This window comes from Hypanus sabinus, chromosome 1 (genome assembly GCF_030144855.1).
Source record: "Hypanus sabinus isolate sHypSab1 chromosome 1, sHypSab1.hap1, whole genome shotgun sequence".
Classification (NCBI taxonomy): domain Eukaryota; kingdom Metazoa; phylum Chordata; class Chondrichthyes; order Myliobatiformes; family Dasyatidae; genus Hypanus; species Hypanus sabinus.
The window spans coordinates 87,772,268-87,791,025 of NC_082706.1; the positions used below are offsets into that span (position 1 = coordinate 87,772,268).

The 18,758-nt window shown below is 39.6% G+C and overlaps 1 protein-coding gene across 2 annotated transcripts in view; it reads left to right on the top strand.

Annotated features, from left to right (window-relative positions):
• Positions 1 to 18,758, top strand: part of rttn (rotatin) — a 255,709-nt gene that overhangs the window by 130,341 nt on the left and 106,610 nt on the right. For both annotated transcript variants that reach the window (XM_059971494.1, XM_059971501.1), the window contains exons 27-29: positions 2,494 to 2,648; positions 5,748 to 5,967; positions 11,402 to 11,530. In XM_059971494.1, the coding sequence (XP_059827477.1) occupies positions 2,494 to 2,648; positions 5,748 to 5,967; positions 11,402 to 11,530 (504 nt within the window). The remainder of the gene's footprint in view (positions 1 to 2,493; positions 2,649 to 5,747; positions 5,968 to 11,401; positions 11,531 to 18,758) is intronic.

Here is an 18,758-nt window from a genome sequence, read left to right on the forward strand (position 1 = left end):
TTTGATATTTTAATCTACGTTTCATAAGCTAAGGTAATATTTAACAATCTTTTGCCTTGTAAATAGCTTGAAAGCCTTGACACTCAATCAGCTTGTCTTTCAAAAAGCAAGCTTTGTTTATTATCAGTTTTACACATTACTTTATCTTCTGTTTAACACTATTTAAAGTTCATAATCTTACAATTCTTGAAATTGAGTTTGGCATGGTTAGCATAATTAGTTTACAGTGCCAGTGATCATTGATAAGGGTTTGATTCCTGGCACTGTCTGTAAGCAGTATGTACGTTTTCCCTGTGACCGCATGGGTTTCCTCCAAGTGCTCTTGTTTCCTCCTACGTTTGAAAGATCTACAGATAGTGTTAGTGAGCTGTGGGCTTGCCATGTGGGCACTAGAGCTGTGGCAAAACTTGCGACTGCCTCCCAGCACAATCCATGCTAATTTGATTTGTTGCAAACGATACATTTCAGTTTATGTTTTGATATACATGTGATAAATAAAGCTGATCTTTTAATATTTTTCTTTTCTTAAATCTCTTTTAGGTGCACTTTCTGAAGCAGTGTGCCTGACTGTCATTTTTTCGCAGCCATTTCATTACACTGTAGTTACAGATATTTATGTTGTTTAATTTTTAGCTTAATATTAGTCAGTAATGATCTGTATAATACACCCTATAATCACAAAACAACCAGTCATATCTTCACCTATCAAGGCATGTTAACACAATAACAGCCTTTATTTCACAATGGAACATAGAGTACAGAGAAGGTGCAAAATAATTTGCAAGATTAGTATGAGATCGCATACCGTGTTATTATCAGTAATTTTGAACTATTTTGGGCTCTTCCTATAGAAGTGAGAAAGCTGAGCCTTTAGAGATTATCAAAGGGCAGGTAGAAAGCAGGTAGCATAGAAATTAGAAATAACATGTTTTTCCAGCACAATGCAAATGAAAAATAAATGTCTAATCACGGGACAATTTATCATTACCAATTAACGTACCAGTTGGTACATATTTGGACTGTGGGAAGAAACCAAAGCACTCGGGGAAACCCACACATTTATAGGGCGAACCTACAAATTCCTTACAAGCAGTGGCAGGAAATGAACCCGGGTCGCTTGCACTGTAAAGTGTTGTGCTAACCACTATGCTTCCATGCCACCCACTCTGGCAGTAGTTTGTGTCCTTATTCTAGGTGATCAGAGCAGACTTATAGAAAACTCTGGAAATTATTTTTCCTAAGCACATCACCCCGACTGGGGCATAGACAGCAGACAGTAGCCCGCTAGAGTCCTCTGTCCTGGGCCAAAGGTTGATCAGCCTTGTCACTTGAACTTTCCCCACAGGACTTCATACATCATCAAAGTGAAGAGCCTTCCTTCCCTGGGGATGAGGTCTTTGGAGTTTCTGTTGGCATTTCTGTAGCTCTGGGTTTTTACGGGATGAGTTTGTTCTTCCCTTGCCCAACCCTCCTCCTTTCGCAGCCTGACTTGGGATGTCCATGGTGGAGTTCTGGAAGTTAATTAGTGTTGAAAATTGCTGGCATCACCAAAGTACTTTACACCTGATGTTATTAATGCCAGATGTACGGTTATATTTCATTTACGCAGTTGTTTCATTTTAAGCTAAGTTTTTTGCATTTCCATTTCTCATTAAGTATGAATTCTATGCATGTTTGGAACAGCAAGAGTTGCCTAGAAAATTAGAATCAGGTTTATTTCCACTGACATATATCATGGTTTGTTTAGTGGCAGCAGTAAATAATAAAGTACCATAAACACATAGTGTAAATAGAGAATAAAATATTGATCTAATACATACTTCTCTCAGATGATGGTGAGTTTGTGAAATTAAATATTCATGTATTCTCTGAAGGATGAATTGAATAATGAATCGTATTCTGTTTGAAAGAACAAATAGGAATGAACCAAAGGGCACCATGTTAGTTGGCGTTTAGCATGATGCTATTACAGCTCTGGGCATTGTAGTTCAGAATTTAATTCTGACACCATCTCTAAGGAGTTTGTGTGTTCTTTCCGTGAATGTGTGGGTTTCCTCCGGATGCTCTGGTTATCTCCCACAGTCAAAGACGTACTGGTTAGTAATTGGTCAGAGTAAATTGTCCTGTGATTAGCCTAGTGTTAAATAGATGGGTTTCTGGGTGGTGCAACTCGCTGGGCCAGAATAACCTATTCTGTGCTGTATCTCAAGTAAATTGGAAAAAAAATTATTTTGTTTTTTTATGAGCTGGGCAAAAAAATGTCATGTCAGTGGATCAGAAATGCAAATGTAGAAAGCTCCCTCCTGCTTTTTGAAGGTTTTATGATTCTGCTACCAAGTTCTGTATTTAAATTATTAATATTATGACAGAGCTGCTGGTATGAATAGACAGTGCAAATATACATCAATAATCATCATCCAAGTTGTCAGGTTGTAAGTTTAAAGAAATTTAATACTTGACTCACTCTTTGTTGGTATTTTGTTGATGTGATAGGAAAGCAGTTCACTGCTGAATTTACTGGTGCAGACCGAATCACCAGCTCAAGGTGAAATGGATGAAGTTGATAGTCTTGTAAGACAGAAGTTACAGAAGGAGTTGACAGGATTCTTCAATGCAATATTACGATCCCTCACCTCTGTTACAGACAGGTAAAGACGGCTGAACTTGATACTTTTTTGTTCTCTAGCAGTTTAACTTACTGTGCTGAAGAGTTTAGCAAGTCAGAGATCATCTGTTGATGAATAAGCGGTTGATGTTTTTGGCCAAGACCTTCATCAGGACTGGAAGGATAGGGGAAGAGGCCAGATTAAGAAGGTGAAGGTTAGGGAAGGAGAATAAGCTGGCAGATAGTGGGTGAGACCAGCTGAGGGGGAAGGTGGTTAGGTGGGTGTGGGATTGGGGATGAAGTGAGAAGCTGGAAGACGAAAGGGGGAAATAGTAAAGGGCTGAAGAAGGAGGAATCTGATAGGAGAGGAGAGTGAACCATGGGAGAAAGGGAAGAAGGGGGGGTTCAGAGGGAGGTGATGGTCAGGTGAGGAAAAGAGAAAGGGAGCCAGAATCAGGGATAGAAAAAGAGAGGAGGAGGGAGACAAATTATTGGAAGTTAGAGAAATCAGTATTTATGCCATTGGTTGGAGGCTACCCAGACAGAATCTGAGATGTTACTCCACCAACCTGAGTGTGCCCTCTTGGTAGCAGTAATAGAAGTTATGTACCACCATGCCGGAATGGGAATGGGGTCATATTTAAGTGGGTGGCCACCAGGAAATCCCACCTTTTTGTGGTAGAAGGAGCAAAAGATCCTGTCCCAGCAATGTAGGGGAGGCCATAGAGCACATAAGCCTGATAAACTCTCAGTTGGCCTCACCTGGAAGAATTATTTTGGGGCCCTGAATGGTGGTGAGTAAGGAGGTGTAAGGGCATCTTACACTTGTCCTGTCTGCAGAGATAGGTGCCAGGAATGACATCAATGAAGACAAGGGAGAAGGGAGTAACAAAGAAGAGGATCCCTTTCCACCACCATCAATGATGCCCTCACTTACATCTCCATTTCCTGCACATCTGCCCTCACCCTATCCTCCCACAGCAATAACAGGGATACAGTTCTCTTTGCCCTTACCTACTACTCCACACTCAGTGGGGAGGGACAAATAGGCAAGTGAGTCACATAAAGAGCGATCACTGTGGAAAGTGGAAAGTCGGGGGGAGGCAAAGATGTGCTTTAGTGGTAGGATCCTGTTGTAGATGGCAAAAGATACAGAAAATGATGTGCTGAATATGGAGACTCGTGAGGTGGTACAGTAACTAAGGACAGGGGAGCTCTATCCGTGCAATAACATTGGAGAGTTGCGGTGAGGGCAGATGTGTGGGGAATGGAGGAGATGTGGGTGAGAGCTGCATCAGTGGAAGAAGAAGGGAAACCCTGTTTGAAAAAGGTGGACATCTCAAATGAAAACCTGATCCTGAGAACAAATGCAGCAGGGATGGGGAAACTGAGAAAAGGGAATAGCTTTTTTACAAGTGACAGGGTGAGGAGAAGTATAGTCAAAGTAGCTGTGAGAGTCAGTAGGCTTGTAAAAGATATCAGTAGTTAGTGTGTCTCCAGAGAGATGAGATGAACAAGTAAACTTGAAGGCAGGGTGGAAGCTAGAGGCAAAATTGATGAAGTTAAAGAATTCAGCATGAGTGCAGAAAGCACCAAAGCAGTCGTCAGTGGAGCAGAGAACGAGGTGGGGAGTGTTACCTCGGAACACGGACTGTTCCATGTAGCCTGTGAAAAGGCAGATGTAGCTAGGGCCCATGTGAGTGCCCATGGCTTCTCTTACTTTCTCCAAACTTGGGGTTTGGAGAAAATGAGAAGATCCAAAATTCAAGTTACTGAAGGTTTTGACACTTGTTTTAAATTTGGGTTCATGCATTTTCTGAATAAAAACTGATAGTTCCCCTAATTTGAGCTTTGGGCTGTTGTAATCTGCTATTGGACGTTTTGTGGTATCCAATGTTAGAAAGTAAACTAATCTCTGTTCTGTATCTGCTGCAGTCACAATAAAGCAGATCTGTTTTTTTTTGGAGGAAATAGCTGTGGATAAATACAAGTCCAAGATAATTTTCTTTCTGTTTTAATTAAGTTGATTTAAAGGCATCTTGTTGCAACCTGTTACTTTTAAGTCTTGAAGTGAATAAGTCTTGTGAACAGAGCATATAGTTCTTTAACATTTTAAGAGCTGGCATTGTTAGTGAAGTCCCCCCACTAGGCTCGTTGCCGGCCTTGCTAACGGCCACAGTACTCAGCGGTGAGAAGGCCACCTTTCTTTAACAATAGGCGTCTGGAGTTGGTATGATTTGGGGTACAACCAAGCAGGAATGTCGTCATGTTCGATTAAAGAAACCTTGATTTGAGCGAATGCTGCAGAAATACTGCCTTTACATGATTGTTGGTCAGCAAGAAATAACAAATTGTACATGGCATAAAATTACAAAGAAAGTATATTTACAAATTTCAGCTTTATCAAACAGTTCATAAGAAAGAGAAAAGGGAAAAAATAAATAAAGGCGCCCATTCCAGTTAACCTACTTCAAATGTGCATATAAAATTGGAGCTCATATTGGTGTTTTTAACTCTCACGCTGGACCCATGGCTTGCATGAAAGCACACACTGTGTCCCAAACGTCACTCAAAATCTATCTTGAAGAAATGGGTACTCTCTTAGGAGTATTGGCCCTTTGCCTTGGAGCCATTCATCTGTACAAAGCACCTTGTGCAACAGGGACACTCCTTCCCACGGCATCCTCAGCTGTCCTCTGCAGCTCCTTCCAAAATAAACTTGTGAACTACACTGTCTGTCATAAATCTCCTTCTGCCCTGCTGTCTCAACCTTTCTCCCATTTCCACCATCCTGATTGGCTGACACAACATTCCTTAGTTGAATATCATAGCCCCTTGTATTGTTTAAAATTATGACAGGCATAGATAGGTGGATGGCAACAGTCTTTTTTTCCCAGTTTAGAAGAGTCCAAAAATAGGGAGCAAAGGTTTAGGGTGAGAAGGAAAGTTTTTAAAAGGATGGAGGCACAACTTTTTCATGCAGAAGGTGGTGAGAGTAAGGAAAGAGTTGCCAGAGGGAGTTTTTGAGGCGGGTGTAAGAGCATCATATAAGAAGCATGTGGAAAGGTACTTTACTCTTTTTAAGCTTGTTTCACTAAAAATGTTTAAGTAATTAAAGTTAATTTTTTCTGTTTCATTTCAGGAAGTGCCTGTTTTTGGCTGGTCCTTTCAGAACCCAGTTGTCAGTCAAACTCTTGCAGTGCTTACGGATTACAGATGCTCCAAATTTCTATGGGCTTCCTTCATTAGAGCGGGCACTACGTGGAATGGTCCACGTCCTGGCTCTTCCTGGATGGAGTCTGCATTCAGCCACCGTGGAATCCTACTCACTTTGTACTAAATATCTGACTGGCCTTCTGGAGGTATGCATTCAAATACTTGGCATAATCTGTGAAATGATTAAATTTTAAATGAGATTTAAACTTGGAACAGGTACACATAGCAGCTGTAGGAAAAAAATTAAAGAACATTTCAGCAAGCAAAAAAAACAATATCTCTATAGACACTGGAACTATTCTGTAGGCTGGAATTCTACATCTGGAATACTGTGCTCCGTTCTGGTTGCTTCATTATATTGTAGGAGTGACGTGGATAATGCTGCGTGGATCAGAGAGCATGTTTTTTAACGATAGATTGAGCAAGCTAGGTCTTTCTCTTTGGAGAGAAGAACAATGAGAGGTGTACTGATAGAAGTGTAGAAGATGAACAGAGGTATTGATCAAATGGATGGCTAGAGACCTTTTCCCAAGGGGTATCACAGTACATGGAACATAAAAATCCACAGCACGTTACAGGCCCCTTGGCCCACAATGTTATGCAAGCCATATAACCTATTCTAGAAACTGCCTAGAATTTCTCCAATGCATACCCCTCTAGTCTTCTAAGCTCCATGTAGCTATCTAGAGTATCTTAGACCCTATTTAAGGTGCTTGAAGGAAAGAATATTGGGGTTGTCAGAGGTAACCAGAGAGTGTGGTGGGTGTGTGGAACACTCTACCAGGGGTGCTGGCTTTGGACTTGGTTCTGAGATTTGACCCAGGTTAAGTGGAACAATTGTCAGTAGGCACTGTCAAGAAAACATTGATCATTGGTTTCATGTAGTTTAGAAGAGATTTGCAAAAGGTCAGATTTGAATGGAATGAGGACATACAGTGTATATCTTTAGCAAATTAGAAATGAAGCTTGGCAGGCAAAACTAATAAGCTAACAAGAGACCTTTAATATGAAGATATTTCAGGTAGAGTGTAAATATGTACATTCTCATGAATTTTCTCCTTCATTTCACATTCTTACAGATACTATAGAACATAGAACAATACAGCACAGTACAGCAAAGCACAGGCCCTTTGGCTCATAAAGTTTTCCAAATCCTTTAACCTCCTCCAAGATCAATCTAACCCTTCCCTCCTACATAGCCATCCATTTTTCTATCATCCAGGTGCCTACTAAGAGTTTCTTAAATGTTCCCAATGTGGCTGCCTCTAACACCATCCCTAGCAGGGTGTTCAATGTATCAACCACTCTAAAACAAAATTTAACTCTAACATCGCCCTCTACTTTCTTCCAATCATCTTAAAATAATGCCCCTTCTTATTAGCCACGTCTGCTCTGGGAAAAGTTTCTGGCTATCCACTCACTCTGTGCCTCTTGTACACTTCAGTCAATTCACCTCTCGTCCTCCTTCACTTCAAAGAGAAAAATCCTACCTCGCTCAGCCTCTCCTTATAAGATGTACTTTCTAATCCAGACAACATCCTGGTAAATCTTCTCTAATATTTCCACATCATGTCTATAATGAAGCAACCAGAACTATAATATTCCGAGTGTGATCTAACCAGGGTTTTATAGAGCTGCCACATTACTATGTGGCTCTTGAAACTTTTCTGCTGGGTCTGAAGTAATCACGTTTACCTCAGTCAACCAAAGGCAGTGCTGTTGCATTGCAGGCCAATTTTGTTATCAATGTAAATTTTCATCAGGAGAAGATGTTCTGAAAATGGTTCAAAAAACATGATATAGAGGGTGTAAGTTGGTAGTGAACAGTTTGCTGTGATTGAGTGCAAGGAAGTTGTGATGAACCTTCATAAATCACTCAGTTCAGCCACAACTGAAATATTATGTGTATGGTTATGGACATTACACTTTAAAGAAGATGTGGAGATTTGAAGAGGGTGCAGAAGAAATTTATTCCAGGAATGAGATACTTTGGCTATGTAGATATCCTGGAGAAACTAGGGCTACTTTCTTTGAAATAGAGGAGGTTGCAAAGAGATAAGGCATAGGTGCAGAATTAGGCCATTTGACTCATTGAGTCTGCTCTGCCATTTCATCATGGCTGATCCATTTTTCCTCTCAGTCCTCATCTACCACCCCTCCATTCTGTATCCCTTCATGCCCTGACGAATCAAGAATCTATCAGCCTCTGTCTTAAATAGATGTAAAGACTTGGCCTCCACAGCTGCCTGTGGCGACAAATTTCACAGATTCACCATTCTCTAGTCAAAGAAATACTTCCTCATCTCCCTTCTAAAAGGGCACTACTCTATTTTGAGACTGTGTCCTTAGTCTTAGACTCTCCCACCATAGAAAACATCTTCATATCCACTTTATCAAGGCCTTTCACCATTCAATAAGTTTCAATTAGATCACCACTCATTCTTCTGAATTCCAGTGAATACAAGCCCAGAGCCATCAGATGCTCTACATATAAGCTGTTCAGTCCTGGAATCATTTTTGTGATCCTGCTTTGAACCCTCTTCTGTTTCAGCATATTCTTTCTATCATAAGGGGCCCAAAACTGCTGACAATACTCCAAGTGAGGCTCTCCAATGCTTTATAAAGTTTCAACATTACATCCTTGCTTTTATATTCTAATTCTCTTAATATGAATGCTAACATCACAGACTCAATCTGCAAATTAACCTTCACAAGGACTTTGAAGTCCATTTGTGCCTCAGTTAATTTCTTTCCATTTAGAAAACAGGCAACACTTGGTAATTTCTTCTACCAAAGTGCATGACCATACACTTCCTGATACTGTATTCCATCTGCCACTTTGCACATTCTCCTAATCTGTCTGTCCTTCTGCAACCTACTTCCCCAAAACTTCGTGCTCCTCCACTTACCTTTGTATCCGCAAACTTTGCAACAAAGCTATCAAATCCGTCATTCAAATCATTTCCATATCATGTAAAAAGCAGTAGTCTCAGCTCAGATCTCTGTGGCCACCAGACAAGGCTCACTTTATTCCCATCCTTTGCCTCCTGCCCATCAAACATTGCTTTATTCATGCTAGAATATTTCCTTTAATACCATGGGCTCATAACTTCTTAAGCAGCCTCATGTGTGGCACATTGTTAAAGGCCTTCTGAAAGTCCAAATACACAACACTAACTGAGTCTCCTTTGTGTATCCATCTTTTTATTTCTTCAACTAATTCCAACGTATTTGCCAGGCAAGGTTTTCCCTTGAAGAAGCCATGCTGACTACGGATTACTTTATCATGTGCTCCAAGAATCCTGAAACCACATCCTCAGCAATTGACTCCCAACATCTTCCTAAGCACTGAGGTCAAACTAAGTGGCCTATAGTTTCCTTTCTTCTGCCTCACTCCCTTCTTGAAGAGTGGAGTGACATTTACAATTTTCCAGTAATCCAGAACCATTCCAGAATCTAGTGTTTTTTTTGAAAGATCTTTACTAGTGCTTCCACAATTTCTTCATCTACCTCTTTCAGGATCCTGGGGTGTACACCATCTGGTCCAGGTGACTTATCTACCTTCAGACCTTTCAGTTTCCCAAGAATCTTCGCCCTAGTATTGGCAACTTCACACATTTCTGCCACTGACATTTTTGAACTTTTGGCATACTGCTAGTGTCTTCCATAGTGAAGATTAACGCTAAATACTTCTTAAGTTTTGTAATTTCCTTGTCTCCCATTACTACCTCTCCAGCATTGTTTTCTAGCTGTCCAATATCCACTCTCATCTCTCTCTCGTACACTACAAGTATCTGAAGAAACTTTTGTCTTCCTCTTTAATATTATTGGCTAGCTTACTTTTGTATACCATCTTTACTTTTTGAATAACTCTGTAGTTGCCTGCTGTTGTTTTTTAAAAGCTTCCCAATCCTCTAACTTCCCATTAATTTTTGCTCTATTATATGCCCTCTCTTTGGCTTTTATGTTGGCTTTGTCTTCTCTTGTTGGCCAAGTTTGTGTCATCTTGCCTTTAGAACGCTTATTCCTCTTTGGGATGTATGTATCCTATGCCTTCCAAATTGCTTTCAGAAATTCCAGACATTGCTGCTCTGCTGTCATTCCTTCCTGAGTCCTTTTCCAGTCAATTCTGGCCAATTCCCTTCTCAATGCCTCTGCATTTCCCTTTACTCCACTGTAATACTGATACATCTGACTTTAGCTGCTGCTTCTCAGCCTTCTGGGTGAATTCAAAACATATTATGATCACTTGGTCCTTAGGGTTCCTTTACCTTAAGCTCTCTAATCAATTCCAGTTCATTGCACAACACCCAATCCGGAATAGCTGATTCCCCTAGTGGGTTCAACCATGAGTTGCTCTTAAAAGCCATCTCGTAGGCATTATAGAAATTCCTGCTGTGGGGATCCAGCAACAACTTGATTTTGCCAATCTACCTGAGATCTGGAAGTATTTAAATTTAGAAAGGATTGAGTCTGAGCAGATAGAAATGGACCCAGTGGTAGGGGAATGAAGAGCTGATTGACATAGAGCTTAGATGACTAGCAATAGAAACAGATGTAACATGAGGAAAATCATTTTTATACTTCCAGCATGTGTTTTAGTTCTGGAGTATCCTACCAGCAGTAGTAGTGGAGATGGATTCAGCTGCAGCATTCAGAAAGGAGCTGGATAAGTATCTGAAAGGGAGAACTTGCAAGGCAAGAGGCAGTAAATAGGCAGGTGAGATAGGCCAGATGTTTCTGCATGTAGTTCATATGACTCTGGCGGGCTACAGATCACCGATCAGAATTCTATTCCTGCCTCTGCCTGTAGGGGAATTTTGTCTGTTTTTTCGGGGCCACATGGGTTTCCACCAAGTATGCGGTTTCTTCCTATGGTTAGGGTTAGTGAGTTGTGGATGTACTACGTTGGTGCTGGAAGTTTGACAACATTTGTGGGCTGCTCCAGCAAAATCCACGGACTGGGACACATAATATCGCATTTCACTATTTATTTCGATGTGTGTTGGAGAAATAGAGGTAATTTTATGTTCAATCGGTGACTTACCTGAGTTCAGGATACAGTTTTAAATAAGTTAATGTATTCAAAATACTATTATCCAGCTGAGAAAAATTCAGCCTTACAGTTTTTTTGTCATTAACTAATCTAAATTGCTGTTCCCTTCATCCTCACTCCCTTTGATCTATCATTAAAGGAAAAACGATAAAGAATTAATGCGAAGTAAGCTGCAACAAAGAAATTGATAAAATGATGTCAGAAGATAGAAATGATCATAATCATTTTATTGAATTGCAAAACTAAGAATTCAATTTTGAAATTCAATGATAAATTGATTCTCGACGTATTTGAAATATGTGGAAATTAAACAAAGAAAATACCCTCTGTACCCTCACCGGAGTGAGGGTATTTCAGTATTATTCCTTTTCTTCAAAAATAGTCGGCCTATTTATTTCTGTCAATATTGATTGAGCAAGACCTATGTCTGAACCTGCAAGGAATCATGAGGTAAATGTTTTCACCACTGCACTGCCAAGATGTTTCATTTCATGTGAACTTTATGACTTACACCCATCTATCAGGTCATTTCATCCTTTTATGTGGAATGGGGAGGAAATGCAGTATCTTTCATGGGGAAAGGAGTCACAAAGAATGCAGTTATCTGCTTGCTCCAGCTGTCCTATGAGATGAAAACGCAGGCCAAAGATAAGGTAGGATCATCAGTAGGATGTTTGCATGTGATTTTCCTTTTGAGAAAGAATGTTTTCCCGATGCTTGCTTGCCACTTTATGATTGGATGTCATTTCATAAAATATCCAGAGTTCACTAATCCCTATGTAAGTAATAAGTTGTAAATTTCAACTGAACTTAGATGAAATATTTGTATGTAAGCAAAATTTTGAAGAGAAACCATAGTTTAGCACGCATGTTTTAGTAAATCATAGATAGTACAAACTCATTTCAATATGAATTTATCCTGAGGCCACTTTATTAGGTATCTCCTAATTAGGGAAATGTTTATAGTCTTCTACTGCTGTAGCCCATCTACTTCAAGGTTTAAACTGTTGTGTGTTCAGGGATGCTGTTCTGCACACTACTGTTGTATGTCACTGTTGCCCTCCTGTCAGCTTGAACCAGTCAGCCTTTCTTCTGTGACCTTTCATTAACGAGGCATTTTCACCCACAGAACTGCCATTGTTTTTTTTTGTTTTTCACACCATTCTCTGTAAATTCTAGAGACTGTTGTGCATGAAAAGCCCAGGTGATCAGCAGTTTTTGAGATACTCAAACCACCCCCATTTGGCACCAACAATCATTCCATGATCATAGTCACTTGGATCATATTTCTTCCCCTTTCTGATGTTTGTTCTGAATAGTAACTGAACCTCCTGACCATGTTTGCAAGCTTTTATGCATTTAGTTGCTGCCATATGATTCGCTGATTATATAATTGCATTAATGAGCAAGTGTACCTAATAAAGTGGCTACTGAGTATAGATTTCAGCTTAGTTTAAATTAAACATTTATATGCAAGCAAATATTTAAAGAAGAAACACAATTTAGTGTACATGGCTTATTAAATCATACATTTTAGTAAGTTCATTTCAATATAAATTTAGATTATATAGAGATATGGTAACTTAATAGAACTTATCCTCACCAAGGAGACGAGATTTTCTAAAACAGTAAATGCATTCAGTTAACTATTAATTCCATATGATGTACATTATCATAGAACTTTACAGTTCAGAAGCAGGCCACTCAGTCCATCTGGTCCACACTGAACTATTTATTCTGCCTAGTCCCATTGACCTGCAGCTGGTCCACAGCCCTCCACCCCTCTCCCATCCATGTACCAAATTTCATACTCTTACCACCCTTTGAGTGAAGAAGCTTCCCCTCTTTCACCTTTCACCCTTAAAGGTGAAACTAGTTCTAGTTTCAACAGGGAAATATCTGCTTACATTTACTCTATCTATACCACCCATAATTTTGTGTACCTCTTTCAAATCCCTCCCCCATTCTCCTATACTTCAGGAATAAAGACTGAACCTGTTCAACCTTTCCCTACAATTCAGGTCAAGTCCTGACAATGTCCTTGTAAATTTTTTTCTGCACTCTTTCAGCCTTTCAATAGTAAATCTTTAGTAGTGAAGGAAATTGTGCTATGTGATTTACTGTACATTTACAGCTCTGTAATAAATAGTAATATATTAACAAAAGCATATTGGCCTAAAACTCTTTGATTTTTATAGCTCAACAGTTAAATTTGGATCTAGGTACATAATATTGTGGTTAACTGAGTACATGCATATATTAGTATTAAAGGTAAGTTTTAGAATGAACAGAATAAGATCGGGGAGACTCAGTTTTAGGAAATAAGGTAGGTTGACCATTATTAAGATCATTTACTGAGTTAAATGCACAACATTTAAGTTTTCGGACACTTTAAAGCCTCTTATAAAACCGAAACGGTATTAATGTAGTTTGACTAAAAGTGGAAACGGAATCAGAATCGGGTTTATTATTACTGATATATGTCTTGAAATGTGTTGCTTTGGAACAGCAGTACAGTGCAATACTGAAATAAAATTACTATCAGCTACAATAAAAATAACTAAAATCATTAAGTAGTGCAAAAAGTGAGGTAGCGTTTGAGTTCACTGTCTGTCCAGAAATCTGATTGCAGATGGGTAGAAGCTGTTTTTAAGACATCAAGAGTGTATCAGCAGGCTCCTGTACCTCCTCCCTGATGGTAGCAATGAGAAAGGGCAAGTCCTGGTTGCATCTTTACATGGGCAGAAATTGCTAAGCCCAGATGAAATACTGTCCTGGGTACTTAAAGAAGCAAGGGAAGAAATTCCAGAGGTCCCATTCATGCTCCTGAAATGCCACCAGAGCATTAAAGGACTGCTATTGCATTGATATTCAGAAAGAGGGAAAAAAATATATCAGTTAACTTTGGGAATGAAAATGTTATTGAAATCCTTTCTGGGGTACAATATTTACCTTCAATAAGTGAGAGGCAGATTAATCAGAGACTCTCAGCTTGTTATTACAGAAAGGTCATGTCTGGCCAATGATTTAACCTTTTGGGGAAGTTCATTTGATATAGTACATATGAATGTAAAGGAGATTTTATAGAAAGTCTCTGAAGGTAGAATGGTTAAGAAAATAAAACCCATGGGATCCATGGGAGAGTGAGAGAATGGCATATCAAGTCCAAAGAATAAAGATCAGTTTTTTCTGTCTAGAAGTCTGTTCTAAATAGGGCTTGGTACTTAACTCCTTGCTTAAAAAGTTTTAATAATTCCTTCATTATGTCCCTAACATTTAAGTTTTACCAAATAGCACAATAGTTAGTATGATGTTATTACAGCTTAGGGCATTCTGGTGTTTGGAGTTTAAATCTGGTGCCGCCCTGTAAGGATTCTGTATGTCCTCCCTGTGAATTGTGCAGGTTTTCCCAGGTGCTGTGGTTTCCTCCAACAGTCTAAAGGTGTACCGGGTAGGTTAATTAGTCACTGTAAATTGTTCCCATGCGTAAGCTAGGTTAATTAGGTTTGTCGAGGGTTGCTGGGGCAATGTAGTGCTCAGGACTGGAAGGGCCTGCTCTGTGCTTTATTGCTAGGTCAGTAAAATACACTAAACAAATAGTATGGTAGTTTCAGCATCATGCATGCCTTACTTAGTGTTTGACTTTCCTGTTGCATATTCTACCTTCTTTGTGCATGTGTGCACGTTGCATGTACGTAAATTTCAATATGCACTCTACATGAGACAAGGCAGTGTCACATTCCGCAGTTTTATTCTGCATTTTAAACTCGTTGTGTCTGCCAATTAAGTTCACAGTCGAAGAGTTGGGAAGAAAAAAAAACATGGTATGTTCGGATTTGATTCTTTGCCTTCCTTAATTGAAACTGAGTTACGATAAGGAACACAAAAGAGCAATGAGGAATTTTCCAGATGGAAATTCAGTAGTTAATGCTTTTAGGTATATTAATGTAACATACCAGGTAAAGAAGTTGAGCTCATTCAGGAAAAACTTAAAGTGACAATAGTTGATTTAGCTGCAAAATTTAGAAAATTTGAAATATTATCTAAAGAATGTGAAGACATTTAATACTGTGATGATAAGAACGTTCAGAAGAGGTGCTGGAGAACACTTCGCTTTCTCAGTGGCACAGCTACTACCCTCAACTCCAGGAACCCCAGCTCAATCCTGACATCTACTGTCATGTTCTACCCACAACTGTGTGGGTTTCTTCTGGGTGCCATGGTTTCCTCCCACATCCCTGCAACGTACAGGCATTTTAAATTGTCCCTTGTGCAAGGTAAGTGATTGAATCTGGGGTAAATGGATGGGAAAGTGAGAATAATAAAACAGACTTGTACAGGAGAAGAATGCATGCTTGGAGCAAGACAGTGTATTTCCATGCAGTATGACTGTTTATAGACATGACCACATTCCTGTGATGCTGGCTGAATAAGAAGTAGGCAGAATAATGAAAGTGCAGATGATGGTAGAATGGTATACAGTGCCTTGGAAAAGTATTCAGCCCCCACAACTATTTCATGTTCTTATTGTATCATTTTCTAAATTTTAAATACACTGAAGTAAGAAGTCTTTGAGTTAATCTACAGAACATTGTGCTTCATGGCAAATCAAAAGAAAAATTCTGAAACTTGCCAAAAATTTACAAAAAATTAAAAATCAAAACTGTGAGGCTAAAGAAGTATTCATCCCCTTTGTAATTACTACACTAACTTTCTTCAGATGCAATAATTTACCTTACCAAATCACCTAATTTGTTGATGTAGGAAATTGGAGGATCACCTGTTTGCAATGAATTCATAAGAATAAATACTCCCTTTCTCTGCAATGTCCATCGGTATGGTAGATTTTCAACAGACCAAACCAAAATGAAGTCAAAAAAACATTCAAGCAAAGTCAGGGAAAGAATAATACAAAACCAAATCTGGGGAAAGATACAGGTCAGGCTGCCCCTCTAAACTTAGTCACCAGAGAAGAGTGGTACTTGAAAGAAAGACTACTACAATGCCAACAGTCACTCTAAGGGAGCTGCAGAAGTCATTGGCTGCAAATGGAGATGAAGTTCATAACTCCACAATCTCTAAGGCCTTGCAGAAAAGGGGTATTTATGGTAGAGTGTCAAGGAAGAAGCCCTGGTTTAAAAAATAGCATATCCCTGCCCATAAAGACTTTGCAAAGTGACACTTCGAAGGTGCTGTAAGGATGTGGAAGAAGGTCTTGTGCTCAGAATAAGCGGTACATGTGACATAAATGTAATACTTTGCATCAGCCAGGTAGCACTAGCATCATGCTATGGGGATGCTTTTCAGCAGTAGGTTCTGGAAATCTGGTCAGGATTAATGGGAAGATGAATGCAGCTATACAGAGAGATCCTGGATAAAAATCTGCTAGCCTCTGCTAGAAAGCTTAAACTGGGGAGGGAGTTCATCATTCTGCAGGACAATAACCCAAAACATACTGCCAGAGCAACCATGGGGTGGCTTCAAATGAAGAAAATTGATATCCTTTATTGGCCCCGTAAGAGTCCTGACCTTAACCTGGTCAAACATCTCTGGCAAGACCTCAAGGTTGCTGTCCACCACTGACTCCTTCTAACCTGGCACAGCTTGAGCAATTTTTCAGAGGAATGGGCAAATCTTGCTCCACCACATTGTGAAAAACTAATAGAGACTTCGTGCTAATAGAGAGTTGGTTCAACTAAGTACTGAGCAAAGGGGGATGAATACTTCTGAAGTGCTGACATTTCAGTTTTTTAGTTATTAGTTTTTCATGCTTAACAATTTTCCCTGATTATTGGGCTCTATTTTGAAATAAGGAACATGGCATTCAGAAATAAAAATTCTCAGTTAATTCGATCAAAATCTCTGGTTGTAATATTAATTTATGTAAATAAAGGGTTGGGGGGCTAAATACTTTTACAAGGCACTGTATGTAGGAATATAGAGCTCTAAGAAAAGAAATGTCCACAATTAACAAAAGACTCTGGAAAACAGACTAAATGCTGAGGAACTCAGCAGGTCAGGCAGTATCTACAGAGAGGAATAAACAGAAAATGTTTCAGGCTGAGATCCTTCACCAGGGCCGGAAAGGATTGAGGAAGAAGCCAGAATAAGAATTTTGGGGAGGAGAAGCTGTAAAAGCTGGCTGGTGATAGCTGAAACCAGTTGAGGGGGGAAGGTGGGTGGATGGGGCCAAGGGGATGAATTGAGAAGGTGGAAGATTATAAGTGGAAGAGGTAAAAGGGCTGAAGAAGAAGAAATATGATAGAAGAGGATAGTGGGCCATGGAAGAAAGGGAAGGAGGGGCACAAGAGGGATATGATAGGCAGACGAGGATAAGAGAAGGGGTTAGATGGGAGACAGAGTTGCGACTAGAAAAAAAGAAGGGGGAGAGTGAGCAATCACCAAAATTTAGAGATATTGATCTTTATGCCATCAGGTTAACAAAGACTAATGAGGTGATTTGCAGTTTGAAGGTTATTAAAATCTAGGAGGTTAATTTGGATGTCAAAAATGAAGAATCATGATTGCCAGCAGGTTCCAATTTTATACTGGATCACCAGGATTTTGAATAATTCAGATAGATAATATGATGTGCAATAAATATAAGAGACAAATAGGGAAATTTGCATATTTCAGAAGATAAGTAACCAGGTTGTTACCTGCAGAAGCAATATCCTGTATTTGGGGAAAAAAGAAGCAGTGCTACTTTTTTTTAAAAAAGTGCATTGAAATTGTAGTTATTGGCTATTTTATTAAGTACACCTCTACACCTGCTAATTAAAGTTAATATCTGTTCAGCCAATCATGTGGTAGCACTTCAGTGCATAAAAGCATGCAGACATGGTCCAGAGGTTCAGTTATTGTTCAGATCAAACATCAGAATGGGGAATAAAAGTGATCTAAGTGACTTTGACTTTGAAATGATTGATGGTGCCAGACAGGGTGGTTTGAGTATCTAAGAAACTGCTGAATTCCTGAGATTTTCACACATAACAGTTAGAGTTCACAGAGCACAGTGTGGAAAAACAAAAAAAAAATCCATTGAGCAGTAGTTCTGTAGGTGAAAGCACCTTATTGATGAGAAAGGTCAGAGGAAAATGGCCAGACTGGTTCAAGTTACCAGAAAGGTAACTTGACAGTAACTCAAATAATCATATGCTACAACAGTAGTGTGCAGAAGAGCAAACGGTATCTGAATGCACAGCACATCAAACCTTCAAGTAGGTGGACTACAGCAGCAAAAGTCTATGAACATACACTCAATGGCCACTTTATTAGGTATAGAAGGTACCTACTAAAATGGCCACCGAATGTATATCTAGTTATAAAATTCAACAAGGCACATTCTGTTATGAACTGAATGGATTTTTGACATTAGTAATACACATTGCACCATAGAGAAAAGCAACCATGTCTCCCACTTCCCTACACATAAACATATGTTCAGTTGCTTTCCTGACCTTCGTCTGACTCCCTAAACTCAACTGCTGCCCAATACCCACCCGCCTTATGCCCCAACCCCTCCCCTGCCCTCTACCCCAATCTCCCTTGCCTCATCCTTCTCTGTCCCTGCCCGATACCCCTTCTGCCCTCTCCACCAGTCCTCTTCTCCACCCTTCAGTTCAACAATGTTTCCCCTCCTTCGATTATTGCTATATCTGACCATAAGTAGGATCTCAGTCGCATGGCCGTGAATTCCTGAAAGCAACCAAATTTAAGAAGGGTGCTTCACAGACTTATTTGGTAGAATTGTAGAATTCTGTCAAAAATGTTATCTACAATGATTAATTCATCCCCTGACTTTTCGTCTGTTGTGTACTGAAGATCACAACCCTGTGCTTCTAGATGAATAGAGTTTGCACTGTAATTCAGGGAGTGGTA